Source organism: Elephas maximus, chromosome 7 (assembly GCF_024166365.1).
Source record: "Elephas maximus indicus isolate mEleMax1 chromosome 7, mEleMax1 primary haplotype, whole genome shotgun sequence".
NCBI classification, from domain to species: Eukaryota; Metazoa; Chordata; class Mammalia; order Proboscidea; family Elephantidae; genus Elephas; species Elephas maximus.
Genome location: NC_064825.1, coordinates 67,729,555 through 67,756,232, shown reverse-complemented (window position 1 = coordinate 67,756,232; position 26,678 = coordinate 67,729,555). Strand labels below are relative to the sequence as shown.

At 42.5% G+C, this 26,678-nt stretch overlaps 1 protein-coding gene and 1 pseudogene across 2 annotated transcripts in view; both read right to left on the bottom strand.

Moving 5' to 3' along the window:
• Positions 1-26,678, bottom strand: part of PARVA (parvin alpha) — a 184,890-nt gene that overhangs the window by 46,669 nt on the left and 111,543 nt on the right. For both annotated transcript variants that reach the window (XM_049890407.1, XM_049890408.1), the window contains exons 2-5: positions 20,588-20,677; positions 20,436-20,506; positions 16,978-17,080; positions 3,488-3,628 (exon numbers count right to left, since the gene is read on the bottom strand). In XM_049890407.1, coding sequence (XP_049746364.1) covers positions 3,488-3,628; positions 16,978-17,080; positions 20,436-20,506; positions 20,588-20,677 — 405 coding nt within the window. The remainder of the gene's footprint in view (positions 1-3,487; positions 3,629-16,977; positions 17,081-20,435; positions 20,507-20,587; positions 20,678-26,678) is intronic.
• Positions 3,635-16,970, bottom strand: LOC126079410 (phosphoserine aminotransferase-like; annotated as a pseudogene).

The window sequence follows — 26,678 nt, the reverse complement described above, 5'->3', positions numbered from 1 at the left end:
TGTGGGTAGGTGAAGACTCCGTTTAACAGGCAAAGCGATGACAAACATCAAACACCCACCTCTCCACTGCACAGCTGAAACAGGTGCAACAAAGGTCTTTTCTCCTGAAATAGGTCCACACAGTTCCATGTAGGGGGGAAAGGTATTCAAAGTCCACATGCCATTTATGTCTGGACAGGAGCTGCTTCTGTCCTGAGCTTCCCAGGTTAGTAGAGCTGGTAGATTATCTTTTACTCCAATTGTGAATTTATTCCTTCTCCATGGCTGGGAGAATGGTTTAGGATGTGCAGCAGAACCTATCTAAGGGCCAGGGAAATCAATAGCCACTTGGGGCCTGGGGGCACAGTACAATGTATGCAAGTACTTAGCTTTTGCTGAGAGCTCTGTTCTTCTCTGGTTCTGGAGGTATGAGCAGGCTGTGCGGCTGGCTGCTTCTTCCTAAGTAAACTACGTCCAGAGCCCTGCCCCAGTCGCTCCTGGGAATGGTGCCTGAGGGCTCCCAGCAATTCAGGTCCAGCAACTCCTCTCTGCTTCTGAGCCGTCTCTCCCTCCCCCTGCCTCTCAGTCTGTTCTCTAAATTTGCCTTTGATGTTCAGGGCTCTTAGACTGTCATAAATATAATCATTTCACTTGTTTTTTCAGGTCTTTGTTGTGAGAGAGTTCACTGGAAGCGTCTGACTACTCTGCTCTTGACCCCGCCCCTTTTGTTGTTGAGATATTCATATCTAAATTCCTTTTCATTTACCTGTGTTTTCCATTTTCAACTGTTACTATTAAAAAAAAAAATTTTTTTTTTTTTGTTGTAAATACAAAATAAAAAAATAAAGGGAAGAAAAGAAAGGAAAAGAACTCCCTAAAGCCCTGGATCAAGGACCTTGGAGACTCAGCAGTCTGTCCCTTCCACTTTTATCCTGGGCAGAAAGATGACACAATGTCCCAAGATACCACGGAGAAGATAACTGAGAGAAAAGGGGAAGGAGATTTTCCCTGAGGAGCTGTGCCTGTCACACTCCTTCTGGAACAAACCACTGCCACTTATAAATAGGTTCAGCAGTTCTTGAAGCCCCAAGTCATCCTAGGTAGCTGGCCGCTGAGATAATTATTCCTTCTAACCTAGTAACTCATCTCATTTCTGTAAACCTATCTGTTATGGTTTGACTTGTATCCCCCAGAAATGTGTGTCAAGTTGGCTGGGCTATGATTCCCGGTATTGTGGGACTGTCCACCATTTTGTCATCTGAAGAGATTTTCTTTGTGTTGTAAATCCTACCTCTATGATGTTAATGAGGTGAGATTAGCAGCAGTTATGTTAATGAGGTAGGACTCAATCTAGAAGATTAGGTTGTACTTAAATTCAATCTTTTTTGGGATATAAAAGACTGAAGCAAGCAGAGAGAAAGGGGTACCTCATACCACCAAGAATGTAGCACCAGGAACTGAGTGTGTCCTTTGGACCTGGGGTCCCTGTGCCTGAGAAGTCCTAGACCAGGGGAAGATTGATGACAAGGACCTCCCTCCAGAGCTGACAGAGAGAGAAGGCCTTCCCCTGGGGCTGATGCTCTGAATTCAGACTTCTAGCCTACTAGACTGAGAGAATAAATTTCTGTTTGTTAAAGCCATCTACTTGCGGTATTTCTGTTGCAGCAGCAATAGATGACTAAGACACTCTCTGAGGGGGCTAATTCAAGGGTATCAAAAAAATACACAACCTAAGATGTTGGTGCTATCTGGTATTAGCAATCAGTTGGAAAGGTCCTAAAAGAACCAACAACAGCTTCAACCAAACCCATTACTGTTGAGTCAATTCTGACTCATAGTGACCCTATAGGACAGAATAGAACTGCCCTGTAGAGCTTCCAAGGTGGCTGGCGGATTCGAAATGCCAGCCTCTTAGTTAGCAGCTAAATGTTTAACCACTGCACCACCAGGGCTCCAAATGCAGTAGTGTATAGGACTTTATCAAACAAAAATATGTATTCACATGTACAGTAATAGGCAAAAAATAAAAATAGCTAGGTCAGAGCAGCAATATGATTATTTTACCCATACACATTTCCCTGTAAGAAATTAAAATAAAAATGGACCAAGCAAATCATTCAAAGCTACTGAAGACAGTATTCCTGATGTGGCTTTTAAAAATTGCATTCTTCTATCTTAGCCTTCTTCAAACTGTGTTCCATGACTTGTACAAGGCGTTTTACTTTGCTTCTGGGAGATGGTCCATATTCAAAGCAGTGGGAAATACTATCAAACAAAACTAAGCAGGTTCTTCATTAGAAGATTCTCTAATGCTTATGACTACTGTGGATTTCCAAAAGGTGGATTTGGTGTGCTGTGTTTCTCAAACTAATTATCAAGCCCCTTTTGCTCCCCTGCTAAACACTACTAGGGTTCCTGGGAACACAGGGAAACAGAGCCCCAACCCAAGACAGCCTCTAGGGTCCAGAGTTGTGACCTCCCCTCCTCCCGCTCTCAGGTGACCCCCGTGCTTGCAGAGAATGCCCTGTTCAAAGAGCTCTGTGCTGTGCCCGCTGGCTTATCACACCGTGCGAGCGAAGGTATAATTACACTGAAGGAGGCACTTGATGTCTCTTGGCCCCAGTGTCAGATCTTAGAAACCTGCTGAAAAGATAGTGCTTAGCAGCTACAGGGTCTCTGAGTTTAGAGGTGAAGATTCCTTTTTTGCCTCCCAAGTATGAAAGGCACTTTTTTGGGACAAAGGTCCATTTTAAGTTTTCTTATTGATACTGATGTTGACTCATTAAGTCCATATTCGACCCCAGGCCCTTGAGGCAGGAGTCCCTGGGTGGTGCAAACAACTGCTAAATAAAAGGTTAAACATTACACAGTTCGCCCAGAGGTGCATTGCAAGAAAGGCCTGGCAATCTACTTCTGAAAAATCAGCCTCTGAAAACCTTATGGAGCACAGTTCTACTCTGACATACATGAGGTCATCATGAATTGGCATAGACTCGATGGCAACTGATTTTCCATTGAGGCAGCTTATACTTTCTGAAATCCTTGGACTGTAGGAGCTATGAAAAGTGAATTTTAAAATCCTGTCCCAGTGCCTACAATCTTAGCCATACCCTTGCTCCTTCCAGAAAATGGGGTGGTGAGAGGAAGGGCATGGGCTCTGGAACAAAGTCAAGTCCTCACTCCATTGCTTCTTAACAGTTACATGAACATGGGAGGCTCAGCTTGCGAAACCTCAGGCTTCCTCTCTACAAGCTGGAGACAACAACTTTCTCAAAAGGTTGTCTGGGACATGGAAGAGGCTCAGTGAATATTGGTTTCTTTTCCCTCCCCACCTTATGTGGTGTCACCATGAGAGAGAACAGACTAACAACCATCAGCATTTCACTCAATGATCAATGCATTTGCACCCACCCAGGACCTGCCAGCTTACTGGATGGCTACTTGGGGCAACAACATGGTACCAGCCAAAGTGCTACTGAACAGTCATATTTTCTCTTGTAAAACTCACAGTCCACATTCCACTTGATGCTCCTGGGAGGCAGTTTCAGGGTTTCGTTGATCTTCTCCAGGACGGTCTGCAGTTTTTGCTTCTGAGCAATCTCCGACTGGGTGACCTCGGCAACGTTCAGCTTCTCGCTCTCAAGTTTCTCTGGGATGACAATGGAAAAGAGAATACCTCTTATCTCCAGTAACAAACAACCTTAACTCATTCACTCACTCATGTACTTACTTTCTCACTCATCCAACAACTATACTGTGAGCATCTGCAATGTGGTGGACACTGCTTTCCCCTCCTGTCTGATGATAGCACCAGTGGCACCAGTATTGTGCAAGCCTGTGATCGTGTCTGGAATCTCCAAATTATAAAATCCCAAGATTACATAAGTGGGGCATTTAATCCAGACTTGTCTGCCCTATTTGAACTCTTTTCTATCATTCTGATTCCTCCCCCACCCCGCCCCTTCTTTTCATTTCTGCCTTCTCCAAGGAGGCCTCTGTGCCCTCACTGGGAAGCCTTCCTTGCCTTTCCTAAGCAGTTAGTCATGTCCTCATCCGAGGCATTTTGTACATTCCTTTAGTACAACATGTGCCATGTCAAATCATATTTATCTGTTTTTAAGTAACTTCTTTCCTTTCAAGCCCACCTGGAAGGTAACTTATTTAACGTATCATATGTCATCAATTCTAAGGCACCCATCTTTTCACATTTTAACATCCCTGAAATCAGGCTATGTCTTAAAACTGATAGCATCTTAAAACTGCTATGGGCCAGGTGGAAGTCGTAACAGTTATTTATCACTGCCTCCACTCCCACAAGCTCAGGCATAGCTCTTCACAGTGTATTCACTTCCATGTCTAAATATGCCTAAGAAAGCACTTTCAAAGAGTACAAAATAAAAATTCTAAGTAATAAGAAAACATGGGTAATAGTTTAATTGAAGTGTTTTTTTTTTCCTCTTTCTTAAAATAATGTTTCAAAATCAATGGTCTTAGATGCAATGATATAACCCTTTAATTCTTAATATAAAGGCAAAATAGTCTAATTATTTTACTAATCTAAATTAATATTTTTATCCAGTAAAGAGAACAAACAATTTTGCACTCCGTTGTGGGAAATATATTGTCTACCACTAGATTAACCTAACCAGCTCTTCACAACTCATTCAGAATTGATAAAACTAACACTCTGAAACATGTTTAAAATGTCTTTCCTCTTCATTTTTCAGGGCTGCCATATAAACGAATTCAAACTTTACTATACATCAATGGTTCCCCTATTACTCATTTTATTTTTGCGTAGTTCTAGCTAACCCAAGTCAAATGCTCTTTGGATAATTTTTTTGCAGATGAGGTTGCCCACTGGAGAATTTCTACAGGTTCTGTGGATTTATAAATTCTGTTTGGTAATTTGTTGAATGATCTTAAGTTATTCTTATCTGTGATGGCCTGAAATGCTTTCTTTCTCTTTTCTTTGGTTGCCTGAAGTTATTATTCTTTATTTCTAAATTTCAGAGATTTAGTAAGCATATATTTAAATGTCTTCCTCCTAAATACTAAACTTTGAAGAGACTCCTTGTGCTTTTTCCATTTTTAGGCTGAATTCCTATTTTAGATCTTCTCCTACTAAAGGAACGTCAGGTCGTTTTCATCTAATATTGCCCCTATACACATTCAGTAGCAGCTGCCCAACGTGCTAAGTTAAGAAAACTTCTGAAGCCTTGGCTCAGAGGAAAAGACTGGTGGGATAGATTAATGATGCTTGTCTTGGGAGTGGGCTGGGTAGGCAGGGAAGGAGGAGTGGCAGCATGGGAGCCACTTACTTGCTAGTCTAGTTGTATTACATTATTGTCTATCAGTTTTCATATTTATAACCTTCTGTGGGCAATGGACTTCTTGGAGTATACAGTTTAGGTCTCTGAGTCTGTTTTCTAAGTCAACAACTTTTTCTTGTATTGCTGTCCTTTATTTTTTAAATTGTATTTTATATATTATCTACTTGAACATTCACTGTTTTTTTTAACCAATATTTTTTAACTAGTCTGATATTAAACTTACACTCCATTCTTCCCAAAATTAAAAGACAATTCTTCTGTTTTTTAGCATCTGGTATTGCTTATTTAGGAGCCCTGGTGGCACAGTAGTTAAAGTGCTTGACTGCTAGCCAAAAGGCTGGCAGTTTGAACCGACCAACTGCTCCACGGGAGAAAGATGTAGAAACATCTAATGGCTTGGACAGGAAGTTTGTGGACATGTTACAAACCAACACTGCTCCCAACTCCACTCCATTTCTGCAGTAATATACGTAAGAGGTGTCTGGGTTGAGGTTCCAGGTGCTTGGATGTGGAATTTTTGTATAGCTCCCAAATTTGGGGTGGACGATATTTACAGTCTCAAACTTCTTGGCTTCTTCTGCGGCCTTAGCTGACCAAGCCCCTGTCACCATATAGTCATCACACCTTCCTTCTTTCAGGCCAATCAGGTTTAAGGGTGCAGCACCAACTGGCCAGATCCACCTCCTTGCCCAAATATCGTCTTGTAGTTATCTGGAACGCCTAACAATTCTCGCGCAGGATTCTCTGCCGTGTTGATAATCTTGGCGAAATCCTACTAAACTACCTGTAGTTTATTTCAAGAACACTAATCTCAACTCCTTTGTAATCTAATAATTTTTCTTATATCTCCAACAGCACTGAGCGCGGCAGCTAGGCAGGCCCGGCCGGAAGTTGACCACCTGCTTCCGGACATCCATGGTGCGCCAGCCGAGCAGCCAGTTAGCCAAGAGGACGGATCCCATGGGCAGCATGCACATCCTGTAGGCCGCGGCGTCAGTCTGCGGCTCGACCCTGACCCGCTGATTTGCTCTTTTGTTCTTTATTAGGCAGATTTCAGCTGACTGAAAATTTTCTATTGCTGAAATTTTATTCTCCCATGAAATTGTTACTCATGTTTCCATAGTTCTGCAAATTGCTCATCATTAGTTTAACTTGTTACAATGTATTTGACATGGTTTTGAAGTAGGAAGTTTAGAAAATTTCCTCAGGTGGATTATTTTATGAATCTTTCTGTTGATTTTGAAGTTACCATCTAAATATGCTTTTGGAGAGATTATTTTTGAAAAGCGATGAAACAGTATTCGAAAAGTCCTGAAGTATAAAGTCAGGGTGGAATGAACTCATTTACCCTGAATGGTAATGGTAGAAGAATTCAAATGCTCTAACACAACTGCCATGTATACCATATCATATTAATGTAACTACCTTTCAAATAGTTAAAATACAGAAAATATTCTTTCAGTATCAATAATTCTCGTTATTAAAAACATTTTTAAGTTTCCAAATATATGGGAAAGGTTAGTGAATTTATTGTTTTTACAGAATTTAGTCTGTTGATAATTTGTTGAGACTTGGTTTACAGACAGTCGAATTTTGTAGTTACTCCATGTGCAGTCAAGAATACTACAGATTTGGTGTATAGCACAGTCCATATGCAGATTAAAAGTGCATATGTCCAGTTAGTTGTATTGTCCAAATATTTTCTATCCTTATTAATTGTCTTCCTTAATATATTGTTGAGAAGTATGTTAAAATCTACCATTGTGATGGTGCATTTGTTGATTTCTTCTTGTAATTCTGATTGTCATTTATTGTATATTTGATGCATACAGTGTATACAAGCTTAAAATTTCTATTTTTTACTAAGTCTCTTACCTATTTTTTTTTTTCTTACCTATAGGTACTGGATCTCTGTAGTTATGTTTTTGCCTTAAGGTCTATTTTGTCTGATATTAAAATAGTTACCACAGCTTTCTTTTAAATTAGCATTAATCTAGTAAATATATAAGACAAAACAAAAAAACAAACTCATTGCCCTTGGGTTGATTCTGACTCATAGTGACCTCATAAAATAGATTAGAACTGCCCATAGTGTTGCCAAGGCTGTAATCTTTATGAAAGTAGACTGCTACATCTTTTTCCTACAGAGTGGCTGATGGGTTCTAACCACTGACCTTTTGGGCAGCTGGGGCTTTAACCCCTGTGCCATGAGGGCTCCTAGCTGATATGTGTAGTATATATTATTATTTCTACCCTTTTTTCCCAACCTTTCTGTGCCCTCCAGGGCTTTGAACTGGTTCGTTCTGGTCCAAACCCTTGCTGAGAATTACCATTTCTACCCCAGATATACTGAATCAGAATCCACGTTTTAACAAGATCCCAGGTGATTCTTATTTGAGATCCACTGCTGTACTAGTTGGAGCTCTGGTGGTGCAGTGGTTAAGAGCTATGCTGCTAACCAGGCAGTTCGAATCCACCAGCCACTCCTTGGAAACTCTATGGGGCAGCTCTACTCTGCCCTATGGGTTGCTTTGAGTCAGAATTGACTTGAAGGCCATGGGTTGGTTTTGGCTGTACCAGTGGTTCTCAGAGAATATTAAGTACACCATGGACTGCCAAAAGAATGAACAAGTCTGTCTTAGAAAAAGTACAATCAGAATGCTCCTTAGAAGCAAGGATGGCAAGACTGTGTCTCATATACTTTGGACATGTTATCAGGAGGGATAAGTGCCTGGAGGAAGACATCATGCCTGGTAAAGTAGAGGGTCAGCAAAAAAGAGGAAGACCCTCAATGAGATGGATTGACACAATGGCTGCAACAATGGGCGCAAGCATAGCAGCAATTGTGAGGATGGCGCAAGACTGGGCAGTGTTTTGTACTGTTATACAAGGGTCGGTGAGTTGGAACTGACTCAACAGCACCTAACAACAACAGTGGTTCTCAGAACTGGTCCCTAACCAGCAGCATTAACATCACCTGGGAACATGTTAGAAATGCAAATTCTCAGTAGGGGTTCAAACTGGAATGAACTGTTTTAAAGCCCTGGTGTCCTCATATACTAAGACCGTCTCTTGTAAACAGCTAATATCAAGATTTTATTTTGTTATCTGACCTGACAATCTTTGTCTTTTAGATGGATAAAGTCACTTACATTTGATCAGAGTTCCAATATACTTGGATTCACTTTCACCAACTTTTGTTATGAACATTATATTTATTCTGCTTTTCTTATTGTTTTTCCTCACCTTCCATTCTTGCCTTCTTTTGGATTAAGGTTTTTAATCCATCTCATTCCATTTCTCCCCCCTTTACTAGGGGGGATTATTTACTCTGTTTCTATTATTTTAGTGGCTACCTTAGAAAATTTAATATGGACATTTAACTTATAAAAATCTTAATATCTTTATCCACATCCTAAACAGTACAAGGACTACAGTACACATTGACTCCAAGCACACACTTCCTGACTTAAGTGCTACAGTTGTTGGAATTTTGGTTCTATCTTAAATTTTTAACTAGCAAATTAGACATTCTTGTGATTGCTTTACAATTATTCAATTATTGCTTTGTTCTACCCACCATGACCATCTTTGCTCACCATTCTTTCTTGTACTTCAGAGTCTTCTTTTGGGTTCATTTTGTTTCTTCCTAGAGGACATCCTTTAGTGCAGGTTTGTTGGTAGTAAACCCTCTCAGTTTATGTTTATTGAAATGTCTTCATTTTCCTCTCATTTTTTAAAACAGGTTTTTTTTGGGGGGGGGCGGTATAAACTAACTTTTTTTTTTCCTCAGCACTTTGAAAATATAATTTCAATATCTTCTGGCTTTTATTATTGCTATTGAAAGACAGCTTTCAGTCTTACTGTTATTTCTTTGTAGTAATCTATCTTTTTTTCTGCTTTTAGTTATTTGTATTCAGTGTTCTTGTTTCACTATAATGTGTCTAGGTGTAGATTTCTTTTTATTTATCCTTTTTGTGATTCACTGAGGTTCCTGAATCTGAGGATTTGTGGTTTTCATCAATCTAGATAGTTCTCATTCATTAAACCTTTGAATATTGCCTATATTCCATTCTATTTCTCATTGCCTTCTGGAATTTCAATTAGTCATATGTTGGATCTTCTTAGAACAACCTCTGCGTCTTTCTGTCCACCTCATTGTCTCTCTATACTGCACTCTGGGTAATTTCTCCAGTGCCATCTTCCATTCCACTATTCCTTCTTCAACTGTGTCGAATCTATTGAGGTTTCTAATTTCATTTTTTAAAATCGTATTATCATTTTATGATCCAATACTATCACTGTTCTTTTTTTCTCGCTCAAACAGTTTCAGCTTTGGCCACTGGGAGCTCTTTCAGGAGAATGGTATTAGAAACCAAAATTTGGGTGCTAGGTCTCATCTTCCTTTTTAGCTACACATTCCACCTAACCAATTCTGAGTCTCACTTCCCCATGCTCTCCTTGTCCCTACAACTCTCTCCCTCCACCTACACTGAAATCAACACGGCTTTCCAGCAACACTTCTGTTGTGCTCCTCATGCTGACTAGAATGTTCTTCCTTTTCCTCATCTGACTGAAATCCTGCTCCATCCATCAGGCCCCATTCAAAATGCCCCTTCTTTCATGAAATCTTTTCTAATCTACTTGCTACACCACACCCTTTGTACTACCAAGTTGTGAGTTACCTAAAGGCAGGGACTATGACATATTTACTTTATGTCCTTAAACTCAGCAGTTAGAAAAAAAACCAAAACCAAACTCATTGCCATTGAGTCAATTCTGACTCATAGAGACCCTATAGGACAAAGTAGAACTGCCCCATATGGTTTCTAAGGAGTGGCTGGTGGATTCAAACTGCTGACCCTTTTGGTTAGCAGCCAAGCTCCTAAGCACTGTGCCACCAGGGCCCCAAACTCAGCTGTTAGCATATAGCAAACCAAATGGCTATTGCTTAATGAATATTGAACAGATTATGATAAGTGTAAGGTGTAGTCTGTGGGGTCTATCAGGAAAACACACACATACAAACAAAACCAAAAAATCTCTCTGAAGAATATTTATGCTCAAGGGACCCTTCTTGGTCTCATGACTGAAGAAGATACCCTATTTCAGTCATATGCTATTGTTAAAACCAGAAGGAAGAAGCCTGTAACTCCATGATTCTCGTCCCTTGAAACGGGCCTTTTCTGCTCCTGCTACATGCACATGTTCAAAGATAAGGATTAGTCAAATAAAAATACGGTAAGGAAACTCACATAGGCATCCCAAGTCAGGAGACCTCAATCAGAAACAGGCAGCAGCTCATGTTCAAATGAAAAGATTAATTATATTTTGCAAACATTTTCTGGAATCCCTTATCTCTTCTCTCAATCAGTCCACATCTACTGCCAAGGCATTGGGGATACAAATACAACAGAATGACCATGGATACAACTGTGTAACTGAGAGCTTAGGACTATTCCATGACTTTCTTTCTGGTGCCATGGGGACAAGAGTACACTCTGGGACACTATCATCCACCCTGAGAAGTGGTTGATCCTGGGACAGGAAACTAGGTGCATCTTTGAAATGGGGTAGGGAAGAGCTTCCTCCTCATTTTGGGAGTGGGAGGGCTAGAGAGGTTTCCATTAGAGGACAGGGGTGGGCATCATAAAGAGGCAGGCCAGAGTGGCCACCATCTGATTTTCCCTGGATGCAACACCAACGGTACAGAGAAATAGCCAATGTCATCAGGAGGCACAGCCCCTATGCAGAGGAGCTCCTTATGGAAGAATTCTAATGAATAAATGTAGAAGGAATAAGGAAAATAGAAATCACCATTAGAACACCACAGTAATAATTGCCACAGCCATGCTCTGATAGACACCAAAACTAGTGAGAATTGTATTGTGCAAAATAATGCCTATTATCTTACTTGTATAATGAAATATCTTCTGTGTGTAGAAAAAGATTAGGGAAAGAAAATTTAAGGAGAAACAGAATATTTGCATAGTCTCACAGTATCCACCCCCCCAAATAAATTAATTACAAAGGGAAAAATAGTAGCTTTATAGGGGACAATCATGGCAGCTACTGCCTTAACCAAGTGACCAAGGTTAACATCACCAGTGATATTTATTAATATCATGTACTCCTCAACGTGACGCACTTGGAAGGACACAGCACCACTGTAGTGTCCTTCCCTTTAATTTATAATCTCAGTCAAATAATGAGAAAACATCAAACTGAAATTGAGGTATATTTTTGAACATAATCGGCCAATACCATTTTAGCTTAAAAACCCACTGCCATCAAGTCGATTTTGACTCATATCGACCCTGTAGGGCAGAGCAGAACTGCCCTATAGCATTTCCAAGGCTGTAAATCTTTATGGAAGCAGACTACCACCTCTTACTCCTGTGGAGCAGCTGGTAGATTCAAACCACAGACCTTCTGATTAGTAGGCAAGTGCTTAATCACTGTGCCACCATGGCTCCCATTATCCTTAAGAGGTATCAAAATCAGGAAAGACTGAGACACTGTCACAAACTGGAGGAAACTAAGGAGACATGATAACTAAACGCAGTGTGGGATCCTAGATTGAATCCTAGAACTGAGAAAGGGTATTAGTGGCAGTGGGGCAGGACAGTAACAGTAAAAGCTAACACTTGCACAGCACTTAGAGTACTGATTACTTTTCTAAGTACTTTACATATACTAACTCATTTGGAAATGGGATGGATTTGAGACACACACACACACAGGAGTTGCAGTTGTCAGGACTTGTGACTAACAGAATATGGGAAATCAGGGAGAAGGAGGAATCCAAGATGACTCCTAGGGTTTTAATTTGAGTGACTGGCTGTGATTTGGTAATGCCACTCATCAAGGTAAGAAAAGAGAATGGGTTTGGAGGGAAAGAGGAAGATGAGATGCCCAGTTTGGGACAGGTTGGATATAAGGTGCCTGTGAGACAGCCAGGTGGTGGATTGTCTGAAAGGCAGTTGATAAGATAATCTTAAAGCTTCAAAGAGGAAGCTGTTCCAGAGGTATAGATCGGAGTACCATTAACAGTAGGTGATGGTTGAGACTGTAGGAGTGGATGAAATCATTCAAGCAGAGGGTGCCAAAGAAAGAAGGAGAAGAAGAGGGCCAAGGATGCAATATTGAGAAATCTCAACCATTTAGAAAAGAAGAGAATATGAAGACTGAGAAGGAGGCAACAGCGAGGTAGAAGAGGAGCCAAGAGGGCATGAGGTCACAGAAAACACAGGGCCAGGGAAAGGGGACAACATGTTCAGTAACGTCTAATGCCACAGCTTAAAGGGAAATCTGGATTGGCATTGGTGATCTTGGCAGGAGAAGTTGATGGAACGATAGGGTTGACAGTTGGCCTGTATTGCAGAAGGGAATGACTAGGTGATGGGGAAGCAAATATAGGGAATGCCAAACATTCCTTTATGAATCTTGGCTGCGAAGGCATGAAGATAGATAAATAGCTAGAGGTAAACTCATGATCAGAGGGGACACCTAAAACTCTATCTCCAGACTGACCCCTCCCTGGAGTTCCTGATATAAAACATGCACATAAACACACACGTTGTTGTTGTCGTTAGTTGCTGTCAAGTCCATTCTGACTCATGGCAACCCCAGATGTGCAGAGTAGAACTGCTCCATAGGATTTCCAAGGCTGTGACCTTTCAGAAGCAGATCGCCAGGCCTGCCTTCCAAGGTGCCTCTAGGTGGCTTTGAATTGCCAACCTTTCAGCTAAGTAGTCGAACGCTGAACTGTTTGCGTTACTCAAAACCCAAAACAACCAAACCCAGTGCCATTGAGTCGATTCCGACTCATAGCGACCCTATAGGGCAGAGTAGAACTGCCCCATAGAGTTTCCAAGGAGCATCTGGCGGATTTAAACAGCTGACCGTTTGGCTAGCAGCCATAGCACTTAACCGAAAGGGACTCCTAAAATCATACAGGTCTATATGTATCAGATATATACTGCATACATACAGATACATACAGGCCTGTACGTGTGTTTACGTTCCTCTGTGCATGTAGTGGTTAAGCCCAGCTGCTAACCAAAAGGGCGGCAGTTCGAATCTACCAGCTGCTCCTTGGAAACCCTATGGGACAGTTCTTCTCTATCCCATAGGGTCACTATAAGTTGGAAATGACTCAACGGCATCAGGTTTGGTTTGGTACATATATATAAGTAAACTTTTATAGAGCAGTTTTAGGTTTACAGACAAATTGTGCAGAAAGTACAGAGATTTTCCACATACTCTCTCACCCCCTGCACACGTTTCTCTATTATCGACAGACATCTTATATTCATGTGGTACAATTGTTACAACTGCTGAATCAATATTTACACATCATTATTAATTAAAGTACATAGTTTACATTAGGGGTCACTTTGCAAACCGGTTCTCTCTACCTGGGTATCTTGCCTGTAAGTTTTGAATGTGTATGTCCTGCCTCACACCCATATAGGATCTAAGCTTAAGTTTACAAAAAAAAAAAGTGAGTCATGTTTTCAGCATGAAGACTGGGATCTGGAATAATGAGTGTACGTGATGCCTGACTCAGGGCCCCACAGATGTGACACTGACTTTCGTCCTAACAGATGGTTTTGTAACCATTCCCAGAGGCAAGATTACTACATGGCCATGTTCCACCCTTGCTTTGAAAGCCTTGCACGTAATATTTTGAGACACTTTCAGATCTTAACCAGAAATTTGCTGGAGGAGATAAAAGCTGCAGTCACCAGGAGAGATGTTCAATGAATCTCACAGCTTCTCCACGTCCACATGTGCTACATAGCTTTCATTTCCTCTCCGTGTCTGGTTGAGCTGATCAGTCTTTAAATATTAACACTCATTAATATTGATGGTGGAGTACCAAATCAGTTTAGCTTGCCAGAAATTACCAGATCTTATATTACTTATTCATTCATTCATCCGATATACAATGATTAAATGCTAGGTGTCATGTTCTAGGTAACATGTTAGTGCTGGGGAAACATGGATAAGTTAGACATGATTCCTGTTCTTGAGAAACCCACAGACATTTACATAAACAGCTACAGACAACATGGAAAGTCTCCTAATACAGGCACGTATGTATAGAGTACTGAGGAAACAGAGAAGATATGACTGTCTCTTCTAGGTAAGATCTAGGTGTGATCTCTTCCAGACACGAGCTGTGCAGGATATAAGAGGGTATACCTTTGATCGAGTCTAGAGATTGGAAGGCTAAGCAATAATGGTTTGCCCTGGTGGATGAAGGAGAAGAAGGGCTTTTGAGACAAAAGGAAGCATGGGCAGAACTACAGGGATGTTGATATACATAACCAAACCAAAACCAAACCCATTGCCATTAAGGCAATTACGACTCACAGCAACCCTATAGGACAGAGTAGAAATGGCCCCTTAGAGTTTCCAAGGTGAGCCTGATGGATTTGAACTGCTGACCTTTTATTTAGCAGATGTAGCTCTTAACCACTACGCCACCAGGGTTTCCTGTTGATAGACATAGTATATATAATAATATACCAATGATATATATATATATATATATACACACGCACACACACACCATATACATAAAACTAAGAAAACCATCACCCCACCAAAATGATGACAGATATTTACTGGGCACGTCCCATGGGTCAGGCAGTATTCTAAGCACTTGACTTGTGTTACCACACTGTCTGAGTCACATGTGTAAGAGTGGCTGGAGGTGAGGCTGAAAAAACAGCTGAGGGTCACATGGTAACAAGTTTTAAATGCTGCACTAAGAGGCCTGGGCTTGGTCTCATAGGTAGGGGAGAGCCACTGAGAGTTATAAGCAGCTACTGACAAGAGTAGACATGTGATTTTAAAAGAACCCTCCGCTAGTGTGTAAGGAATGGGCTGGAGGAGGTAAGACAAGAGACCTAGAGGTCAGTGAGGAACTTGTTTCAATAGTTCAGACAAGAGCTGATCAGACAGGTGAAAATGGCAGAGAGGATGTATTCAGGAAAGAGTTTTGAGCAAGAAGAAGCGAGCCTCGGTGATCCACAGTATTGTGGGTGAAGGGTGGCGAAGGAGGAGAGAAGTGGGTTCCATTAACTTAGAGAGGAGGAAACATTTTTGGGAAAGTAGATCAGCTCAGTCGGAGGTGCATCCAGGTATAGGTACCTAGTGGGCAGCTAAGAAGGGAAGTCTAGAGCTTGGGGGAGGTTTGGCCCAGAGATAAAATGGGGAACAGTGAGGGAGAACCTTCCTTCATCCAGGCTGATTTGTCCTTTCAGCACTAAGATCATCCCTCAGTTCACCTGTCCCTACCCCTTGGCCTTATGTTTCCACGTAAACAAGTGTGAACTGACACAGGGATACATACTCACCTTCACAGAGGCAGCACACCTACAGACATACAGACACAGAGTCCCCAACATCACAGAGGAACACACTCCCAGGCAGTTGCAACCAATCTAGAGAAGGATACACAGAGGTACCCAGACACACACATACACAGGTCCATAGATCTCAGAGGAGCACAGTCCATAGATCACAGAGGCGCACACACACACACAGGTCCACAGGTCACAGAGGTACACAAACACACACACATCCAGGTTCATAGATCACAGAGGTACACACACACAGGTCCATAGATCACAGAGGTACACACACAGACACACACACGTCCAGGTTCATAGATCACAGAGGTACACACACACATAGGTCCACAGATCACAGAGGTACACACACAAACACACACATCCAGGTTCATAGATCACAGAGATACACACACACAGGTCCACAGGTCACAGATGTACACATACACAGGCTAAAAGATCACAGAAGCACACACACACACATACACACAGGTCCACTGATTACAGAGGTATACACACACACACAGGTCCATAGATCACAGAGGTACACGCACGCATGCATCTAGGTTCATAGATCATAGGGGTACATAAACTTATACACATACCCATACACACAGGTTAAAAGATCAGAGAGGCACAGGCACACACACACACACACACACACACACACACACACACACACACACACAAAGGCCCACTGATCACAGACGTACACACATACACACAGGTCCATTGATCATGGAGGTATACACACAGGTACACACACACAGGTTCATAAATCACAGAGGTACACACATATTTCCACAGATCACAGAGGTACACACACACTGGTCCATAGATCACAGAGGTACACACACAAACACACACATCTAGGTTCGCAGATCACAGATGCACACACACACAGATCCACAGATCATAGGGGTACATAAACTTATACACATACCCATACACATATAAATATACCTACAGGGGCTACAAGTGCACACTTTTCCAGAGACAGTGAGGCCTGTTATCCAGGTATGCATATACGTGGGGCCTTCTCATCTATGCACCTGATAACCTTTGACTGCTAGAGAGAGCAGCCCCATCTAGTTGAGATTCTCTTATGGCAATTCATTCATGTAAAGCAGATTCTGAAAGGATATCTAGACTCCACTAATCTGTCATCCACAGGCTGCACATTCATATTTCATTTCCACGTGACTGCTGCAAACTGAGAACAACTCCTTTTAACTGGGAGTAAGTGACCCATCCACCTGCGGATAGAAGATATCCAGTGCAACACTGGACTCTCCTCCTACCAAAAAGCTTCTGCAGTACTTGTCCATCATATAAATCTTCAGCCAGGTCTTTCACAATGATTCTTTCTCCAACCAGCACATCATTAATCCAGTCAATTAAAACCTACAGAGAAAAGCAGAAAAGAGTCATAGGGCATTTTCTTAGAGACCACCTTTCTTATGCCGGACAAGTAAAATCTAAATGAACTTGAGACTTTAAAAGCGGCAGAACTGTCCATACGACCCAGTATGTGGACAGGTAGCTCTGAGTGTGAATCTCAACAGCCTGTTCATTTTCAGGCATAAAGTCCTTTTACTGCTGGTAGAACCAGTGTCCCTGCTAATATCCTCCAGCCCCCTACCATTCCCTACCCTAATGGCAAGCAACATTGACAGTGTTGGGTGGTGTGGCTTTGTACCAGGCAAGGGTATGGGCTCTGTAGTTATATAAATTGGTGTCTAAACCCCAGATTTACCCATTTTATTATAAGATCCAAGGCAAGCTATTTATCTGCTTTGAGTCTTGACTCTCCATATCTAAAATTGAGGATGAGAGTACTTCTCACATTCCAAAAACCAAAACCAAACCCAGGGCCATCGAGTTGATTCCAACTCATAGCGACCCTATAGGACAGAGTAGAACCGCCCATTAGAGTTTCCAAGGAGCGCCTGGCGAATCTGAACTGCCGATCCTTTGGTTAGCAGCTGTAGCACTTAACCACTACGCCACCAGGGTTTCTGACCTTCTCACATTAGGTGGTGGAAAAGAATTACATATGGCTAGGGCTGAACACTCAATAATAAGGCCCAAAACCCACTGCCATCCAGTTGATTCTGAAAAAATAAAACACTTTCCCATTATGACATTTAAACCTCACTGTGATTGGTAAAGTGGTTACGCCACCCTTATGTTCAGGTGGGGAAATAAAGTGCAGAAGAAAAGAGATTTGTCCAAAGTCACAAACTTAACTGTGGGCAGAGACTGGAATTGAACCCGGGTCCGTCTCATTCTAATGTCCATGCTCTCCTGGCTGTACCAAGCTGCTTCTTGGTGGGGGCCAATGCAATCTCTCCTCTTGTCTAACCTTTTTGTTGTTGTTGGGTACCGTCAAGTTACTTCTCACTCATAGCGACCCTGTGTGACAGAGTAGAACTGCCCCACAGGGTTTTCTTGGCTATAACCTTTATAGAAACAGATCGCCAGGTCTTTCTCCTGCAGAGCTGCTGGGTAGGTTTTAACTGTCAATCTTTCAGTTAATGGCCAAGTGTCTAACCATTGTACCACCAGGGCTCCTTTGTCTATACCTTAAAGTCATTGCCGTTGAGTCAATTTTGACTCATAGCGACCCTATAGGACAGAGTAGAACTGCCCTATAGAGTTTCCAAGGAGCACCTGGTGGATTCGAACTGCCAACCTTTTGGTTAACAGCTGTAGCTCTTAACCATTATGCCACCATACCTTAGCAGCTCCCATTATCTGAGAGCCTCCTGTGCGTAGTGCTATCTTGTTTAATTAATCCATGCAACATCCTGGAAGCAGGTATCATTAGTTCTGTTTTTCAGGTGAGAAAACGGAAGCTTTCCTTTCTTTTTCATTTTTTCCTCCTTTTTTATTTATTAAGCTATTATTTACATACAATAAAATAAACCAACTTAAATATACAGTTTGATGAGTTTTGGTAATTGTACACAATTGTGTAACCTCCACCACAGTCAAGATACAGAACAGTTCCTTCACCCTAAAAAGCTTCCTCGGGCCCCTTTGTGCTCAATCCCCTCCCCTGACCACAGGACCCAGGCAATCACGAGAGTTTTGCCTCTTCTACAATTTTGTATAAATGGAATCATATGGTCCATATGCTTTTGTGTTTGGCTTCTTTCAGATAGATCACAGGGGTGCACAGCAGTAACCAAGCTGGGTTTCCATCGGGTGGCCCATCCTGGAGCGTGGGGCTTCATGGCACATTCTCTATGGCTCCAAGGTGAGACCATAATAATCACTGAGCACCTACTATACATCAGGTGCTGCCTCAAATCCAACACAATAAGACACAGCCTCTGTCCTTGAGAAGCCTGCAGGGGAGAAGACCCAATAACTAAAGAATTAAAACACACAGGCTTCAAATCCTGGGGTAGATGAGTCCCTGGCTGTGGACCAGTAAAGGAGAGACCCCACAGAGTTTGGGAGAGGGTAGGAGGCAGCTAGAATGCAGGGGGGCTTCTTGGAAGGGTTGTATTTGAGGAGCCTTAAAGAAAGCCGAGAGTTGACTGAGATTTCATAGGGTCAAAGCAGCCTCAATCAGCAACATCTAATCTCTTCCTGGAAGCCAGGTGGTGGCTCTCACACGGATGTTGTGCCCTCGGACAGCACCTGGTGCTCAGGCACATGGGTGGCAGTACATATCTCCAATTTCCATTCCCTCAAACCAGGCCTGGGCGCAGGTCTGGATATGGGAGAACCATGCCAAAGCCTGAACCATTCAGAGCCCATTCTGACAGTGTCTTATTCCTCATCCCTGCATGTGAGTGCTGCCTGACAGGAATAAGCAGAGGGCTGCACCTTCTACAACTCACACCCACACAAGCCCCTGCACCCTCAGGGCACAAGGGCAGGCAGAGTTCAATCCACAACTGTTCTGTCTTCTTTCTCTGAGCAAGGCAAGGGGTCCAGGGCCTTACTGAGACGGGATAGCCCTCCGTGGGGACAGCATGGACTGTTTCAGGGAAGGGACAGACACCTGACATTTACAACCCAGCCACTGAACCATGTACTTTATACCCAGTATTTCATTGAATGTCACCTATTTCATCGAACTCTATCTCCTCCATTCAGCTATAACCATATTACTTGACTTTTTGAGGTACTCAGTTTCCTCGTCTGTATAGTGGGGATGATACTAATTCCTTCTTCACAGGGTGCTTTTGAGGATCCTTGAGAAAAGCAGTGAAAGGACTTTGTGAACTGTAAAGTCCTGGCAAATGTGAGCTTAACTGTACTCATGTCTCTGGCACTTTTATCAGAAACTGGGCATTTATAATGTACACTTCTTATACAACCAGCTAAATTTTACATAAATATCCATCCAGTAGTCTGTGAGCTGCCTGAGGGCAGGGAATGCTATGACTTTCCCACCCTTGACCTTCACACAGGCTACCCTCTGCAGTATCTCCCGTGGTGCCTGCACAAAGAAGGAGGTCTACAGACAGATGCCTGCTGAGTCTATGAGGCACCTGAACATCAACCAACCAGTTGCCGTTGAGTTGATTTTAACTCATGGTGACCCCTTGTACAGGGTAGAGCTGTTCCATAGGGTTTTCAAAGCTCTGACCTTTCAGAAGCAGACCACCAGGCCTGTTTTCCAAGGTGCTTCTGGGTGGGTTTGAACTGCCCACCTTTTGGACGGTAGTGGTGTGTTTAACTGTTTGTGGCACCCAGGGAGTCAGTTAGGTGCCTGAAGCCCCCTCCTACTTCCTCTTACCTTCATCAGCTCTTGCAGTTTGGGGTCACTGCGTGAGTTTGGATCCACCATTGTTCGAACTTCATTCTCCTCTTTAAAAAGAAAAGGAATTCAGTGGGATGGTTACACTTGAGGGCATTTAATTAATCCAAAGAGGCAGGAGACACAGTTACCAAGCATCGTGTCCTCAGGGTCCAGCTCGAAGGGAATTGGGCTGAGGGGCAGGTTGATGGCGTTCATCCCTTCCTCCTGAAGCTCTGAAACTGGGAAGAGAAAGAAGAGCCGAGTCACATCTCAGCAGCTGGCGACAGGGGGATTGGTTCTGTGTAGCAAGCCTGTTTGATATTGATATTGGGAAATAAAACCACTAAGGTTAGATTCCAGCTGTTAGCCTGCAATCGATGCTCAGTTTCTCCCTGCTAAAAGGACCTAATTGCCCCTTTAATCTCACCTCCTAAAACTGTCACCTCAAAAGCTGTCCTCAAAGAAATAGGCAGGTCTCAAAGATGCTGAAATATGCCTCTTCTCGGAAATTATTTTGGAATAAATGGAATCAAAGTGGGCATTGACTTCTTTCTTTAGCCTCTGCCGCTTGCCTCCTGCCTCCCCGCCTCCCAGGCTTGCTGTGTGAAGCTCAGTGGGTGCCCAATAACTGTGTGTGTGAGGTCACCAATTTAAGGTTATATTATAAGCCATTTTGACCCCTCTGTTCAACCCTCCTCTTAACGTCTTTCCTGATTTGCTTCCCCGAGATATTTTCTGATTATCTTGTCTCCCTCTGCTACCCAACCCCAGCTTCTGCACAACAGTGTCTCAGTCCCAGCCTCTTCCCTGGGCTCTGGTCTTGTCCCTTTAGCTCTAACAAGTTGTAGGACTTGGGGTGGTCATCTCCCCTTTCTAGGCATGTTTTCTGCATCTGAATTACAGTTTTCAAATCTTCCTGTTGTTAGGTGCCGTTGAGTTGATCCCGACTTGTAGCAACCCAATATAACAGAGTAGAACTGCCCCATGGGTTTCCTAGGCTGTAATCGTTATGGGAGCAGATCTCCAGGTCTCATCTCCCATGAAGCCACAGGGTGGGTTTGAACCGCTGACCTTGAGATTAGCAGCTGAGCGCTTACCTATTGCGCCGCCAGGGCTCCTAGAACTCTACAATTCCACCTTCTTCAAGAAAAGTAAAAAGAGGTCAATGTATGACAACTAAAAACTCCCAGCCTGCTCTTCTCCACACACCCAACCCCCACGTGGAGCCTCAGGGGGGAAAAAAATTCCTACCACAAGACCAGTTGTGTGATGGAGACATGATGAGTGCTGACCTTGGATTACCCCTCCTAAAAGCAGCAACTTAAATCCCCCTCCGTCTATTCGACTCCAGTTTGGATAATTACTTTTCGCCAATTAAACGCAGAAAAGCCATTTTCTCTGAAGGCTTTGGTCACCGAAATGTTCTTAAAGAGCTCATGCGGCAGCTGCAATCAACCTTAATAAAAGCAATGCCCCATCTTTCCATTTTATTTTTTTATTGACTCTGGCCTCACCAGTTGCCAGCATACACTTGCAAGAACTCTTAAACACAAGGCAGCCACTTACAAAGAGTTCTTTCACGTTAGCAAACTCAGTGATAGTTGCAGTTGGACAGGGAATGAGATTGCCTAACAAAGAGTGAAACACACTCGACTCTACAGAGACACAACCCACATTATGAAGCTGGCATTCAGTCATGTTGCAGCGGCCCCTTTGACATTTATATGGGATATTAGCCCATCAACCATCTTGAATCCTCAAATTCACAAGCACCCTTCATTCCCTAAAATTTCCCCATAAAACATAATTTAAAAATATAAGCAGCATCTTCAAAACCTAAATGATGCTATAAATGTAGGATTGGATTTGTTTTCTAGCTAAGAACAATTACTTCCTTAGACTGCTATAATTTCTTCTCATGTCCCTCCTAGAACTAGCAATGCTTTCTTTTCTGGGCTATTTTTCACACAGAAGCAAAGTTTTCATTACTTAACAAGTGCCACTGTGTATGCAGCAGGCAGGAGGAATAAAAGCATGCTTCAATGGGGACGCAAGGCTGTGCTAACGGGCCACTGAGGAAACTTGCTCCTGTATAGGACCTCCTCTCTCTGTCCACCTCTAGGTCTGCACTGTCCAATATGGTAGCCACTATTTAAACTTAACTGCATTAAAACTAAATTCAACAAAAAATTCAGTTCCTCAGTTGCACCATCAACATTTCAAGTGCTCAAAGGCCCACATGTGGCTAGGGGCTACAGTACTGGGCAGCAGAGATCTAGAATATTTCCATCAGTAAGTACAGAAAATTCTGTAGGATAGCATCGCCCTAGGTGAGCCCATAAATCTAAACAGTGATGATGTCCACATTTAAATCTCCAGCTCAGGACTTACCCTGAGCTCCAAACTTACGAACCTAATTGTCTATTAATAACCAAACCCAAACCAAACCCGTTGCCATCAAGTCGATTCCGATTTATAGTGACCCTGTAGGATAGAGTAGAAGTGCCTCATAGGGTTTCCAAAGAGCGCCTGGCAGATTTGAACTGCATACCTTTTGGTTAGCAGCTGTAGACTTAACCACTACGCCACCAGGGTTTCCTGTCTATTAATACATATGTCAGATTTACACATGCAAAACAGTACTCTTGATTTTCAACACCCATGTTCCTGCCATATAGAAACCAAGACAAGACCTGTTCCTCCCGTTTTTAACCTCTTCGGTAGATGGGTACCACCGTTTACACAACGGATCAAGTCAAAATCTGGGGAGTCACCATTACTCCCTTTGTTACTACATTTTTTTTGATGGCATGTGTTTTCGTATCGGAATGCATGCTTACTAATTGAGTGTGTTTACATTTTTGGCTAGTGTGTCTAAATTTTTGGTTAGTAATATGGATTTTGAGAAAATGATCTGGTCATACAAGCCACAAATGCGGTGAGTGGCACTTTGGCCCCACTGATCTGTGGTATGACAATATACCAATAAGAGCTAAATTGTGGGTGCCTTTTTTTTTTTTTTTTTTTTCTATTAGATTACATGGGGGAACTTCTGGTTTTCTAAATATGATATAGAAGAACTAAAACGAATTCATCAGGGCTCCCTAACTGTCACACAGGAAACCCATAATTATGCTTGTAAGACTTATCCTACAGAAATAAATGAAATAAAGGCAAAAGTTTATAAAATTAACACATCCAGAAAACATCACCTAATAGAATGTTCAACCTACACAACAATGAGGTTCCAATTCTGGTCTGCTGAGCTTCACGTATTTCAAAAGGGACCCACCTTGACATTAAATGCATTAGAACCAGAAAAATGCCTTACCTCTGAGGTCCAGAGGCAAAAAAAAGTGACTGGCATACCCTGTATGCCAATGGTAACGAAAGAGTTACTTTCTCCTTGTTTCTTATCTTTTACATCCGATGAGTTGCCAAGTTTTGTGGGTCCACCTCCAAAACAGGACTCCACTCCAACCATTTGTCACCATGTCCACTACCACCATTCTGGTCCAAGCCACTGTTAGCCTTCATCTGGACCTTCTAACCAGTTTACTGCGTTTTCTTGCACTTTCCTCAACCCCAATCTACTTCCCACCCAGGGAATGACCTTTTAAAAGTGTAAATCAGATCATGCCATTCTGCTTTCAGCCCTCCTGTGGCTTCTCATCACACTCAGAATAAAATCCCAACTCCTCACTTTGACCTATAAGACCCTCTGATTAGGACCCTGTCTCCCTCTCATGTTTTATCTTCTGCACAGCATTTGTCACGATCTGAGATAATAATTTTTTTTATATGTCTATTAACTATTTCCTCCTGCCAGGATATAAGCTGTGTGAGGGCTGGCACTTTGTCTCCTTTGTTCACAATTAGATCCCCAAAAAGGGCAGATGGTGCAGTGGTTAGGAGCCAGACTACCTGGATTCAAATCCAGGTTCTACCACTTACTAGCTAGGTGGCCTTCAGTAAGTTCATTAACCTCTTATGCCTCCATTTTTTCATCTGCAAAATGGGAAGGATACTAATATTACCTACTTCCTAGGGGTGTAGAGAAGGAGTTCCTGGGTGATGCAAATAGTTAACATGCTTGGCTGCTAACCAAAAGGTTGGAGATTTGAGTCCACCCAGAGGTGCCTCCGGAGAAAGGCCTGGTGATCTGCTTCCAAAAAATCAGAACAGAACTGGAATACAGCTCCACCCTGACACCTATGTGATAGCCATGAGTCGGAGTCGACTTGATGGTAACTGGTAGGGTGGTTGAGAGGATGAAATGAGTTAACATATATAAAGCACTTAGAACAGTGACTGGTACCTGGTAAAAGCTATGTAAATTATTACTATTATTGCCTAAAATATCAATACCTAAAATATTATTATTAACTCACACATAGTTAGCACTCAAGAAATAAATGTTGAATACATGAATAATCAAAACTGTTACCACCACCCTTCAACTGCATAAGCTCTGAATGGAGGCAAAATTTGCCAAGGCAGTATATAGTATTCTACTTTGTCTTAGAAAAAAAAAATTTACATCTTGACCAGACCCTGTGTGCGCGTGCATGTGTGTATGCGCGTGCATGTGTGTGTGCGCGTGTGCACATTTCTGGAGCAGTGTTTCCAGCTTACGTGTTTTAAGGAGAGAAAACCCTTGTTTGCCCCAAGACTGCTGTATAGCCAGAGCCAGTTTGTGACTATGGAGAGACTCACACATCTAAAGTGTGATGGCAATGGGTTTGATTTTTTTGATTTTAAAGTGTGACTGAGGAGCCTTGGTGGTGCAGTGGTTAAGCGCTCGGCTGCTAACCAAAAGGTCAATGGTTCAAACCCACCATCCACTCTGTGGCAGAAAGATGGGGCAGACTGCTTCCTTAAGATTTACAGCCTTGGAAACCCTATGGGACAGCTCTACTCCATCCTATGGGGTCTTTATGAGTTGGAATTAACCTGATGGCAACAGGGTTTTTTAAAGGATAACTAGAAATGCAATAGTCCCAGCCAGGGTTGCTAAAGGTAGGTCTTAATGGGATCTCTTTTTACATGTAGATCATTGCTAAAAATGTTTTCCAATGAGAAATCCCCAGTCAGAAACACTCCCGTCCTGCGTCTTTAATTCCTGCACAGAAACATGACAAACCCGAGAAGAAAGGCTGAGATATGTTTGCAATTGGAAATGTGTTTTTTCAGGAGATGATCTGGTACAGGAATATCATTCCCATTCCATTAACCGCTGACTCGGAGCCAACTGTTTATAAAAGTGAATATGCAAACTGCCCTGCTCAGGGCTGGCCCCCGCCCCCTGGGGCTGCATTAGTGGCCACTTTCCCAAAACAGCCTGCCTGGTTTGGAGGCTTCATTTCTATTAAATCCAAGCAGGGCCCAGCAGAAGCCCCTTACCAATCCCTATGCCCTGAAAGAGCTGCAGTTGAATTGTCTTGGTATAGAACATGAATATGTTTATCCCGCGAATCTCCTCTAACAATCTAAAACTAGGTCTGAATGAGCGGCCCTCCGTGTCTCACAGCGCCATTACTGATAACTCAATAAACAGATTAAACACCCAGCTGAAGGTCGGGCTTGGGAGAGCAGGGTGATTGCCTCAAATCCTGAAGTGCTCACCAGGAGAAAGGGGGCTTTTGCTTTTCTGGGAAATGCAGTCTGACTCTGTGTCTACCTCTGCAGCAGAAAGTATATGGATAGGCTTTGGGAATTGACAGAGCTGGATTTGAATCCTACTTCTATTTTTATCAGCTCTCGGGCCCTTATGTATAAATGACTTGACTCCCTGAAATTCTATATAAAACAAAGGTAAGGCTGATGCTGCTCCGTCCCCAATATTTATTATTTTTTCCCTGCTGAAAGAACTTTAATTTTGTTCCAATATCCACCCCCACCCCTCCATTTGCCTCAAGGTGAGATCCTGACTAGTCTGAACTAATCATGGTGATCTCAACTCTCTTAGCACATGATTTGCTCAAGCACACAATTCTGGTCAGTGAGCTGTGAGAGGAAATTCCTAGGAGCTTGTAGGAAAAGTTTTCCTCCATTTTAAAAAGACACCAAGGAAGAGGAGGTATATTTTTCCTTTTAATCATCATTACGTCAGGATGTGATGCCTGGATTTGCTGCAGCTATCTGTAGCCATGAGGTGAGTTTAGACTAAGTAAAAACATAATATGCTGAGGTTGGCAGAGAAAAAAAGATAAAAAGAAGTGGATCCCTGTTGATAGCATT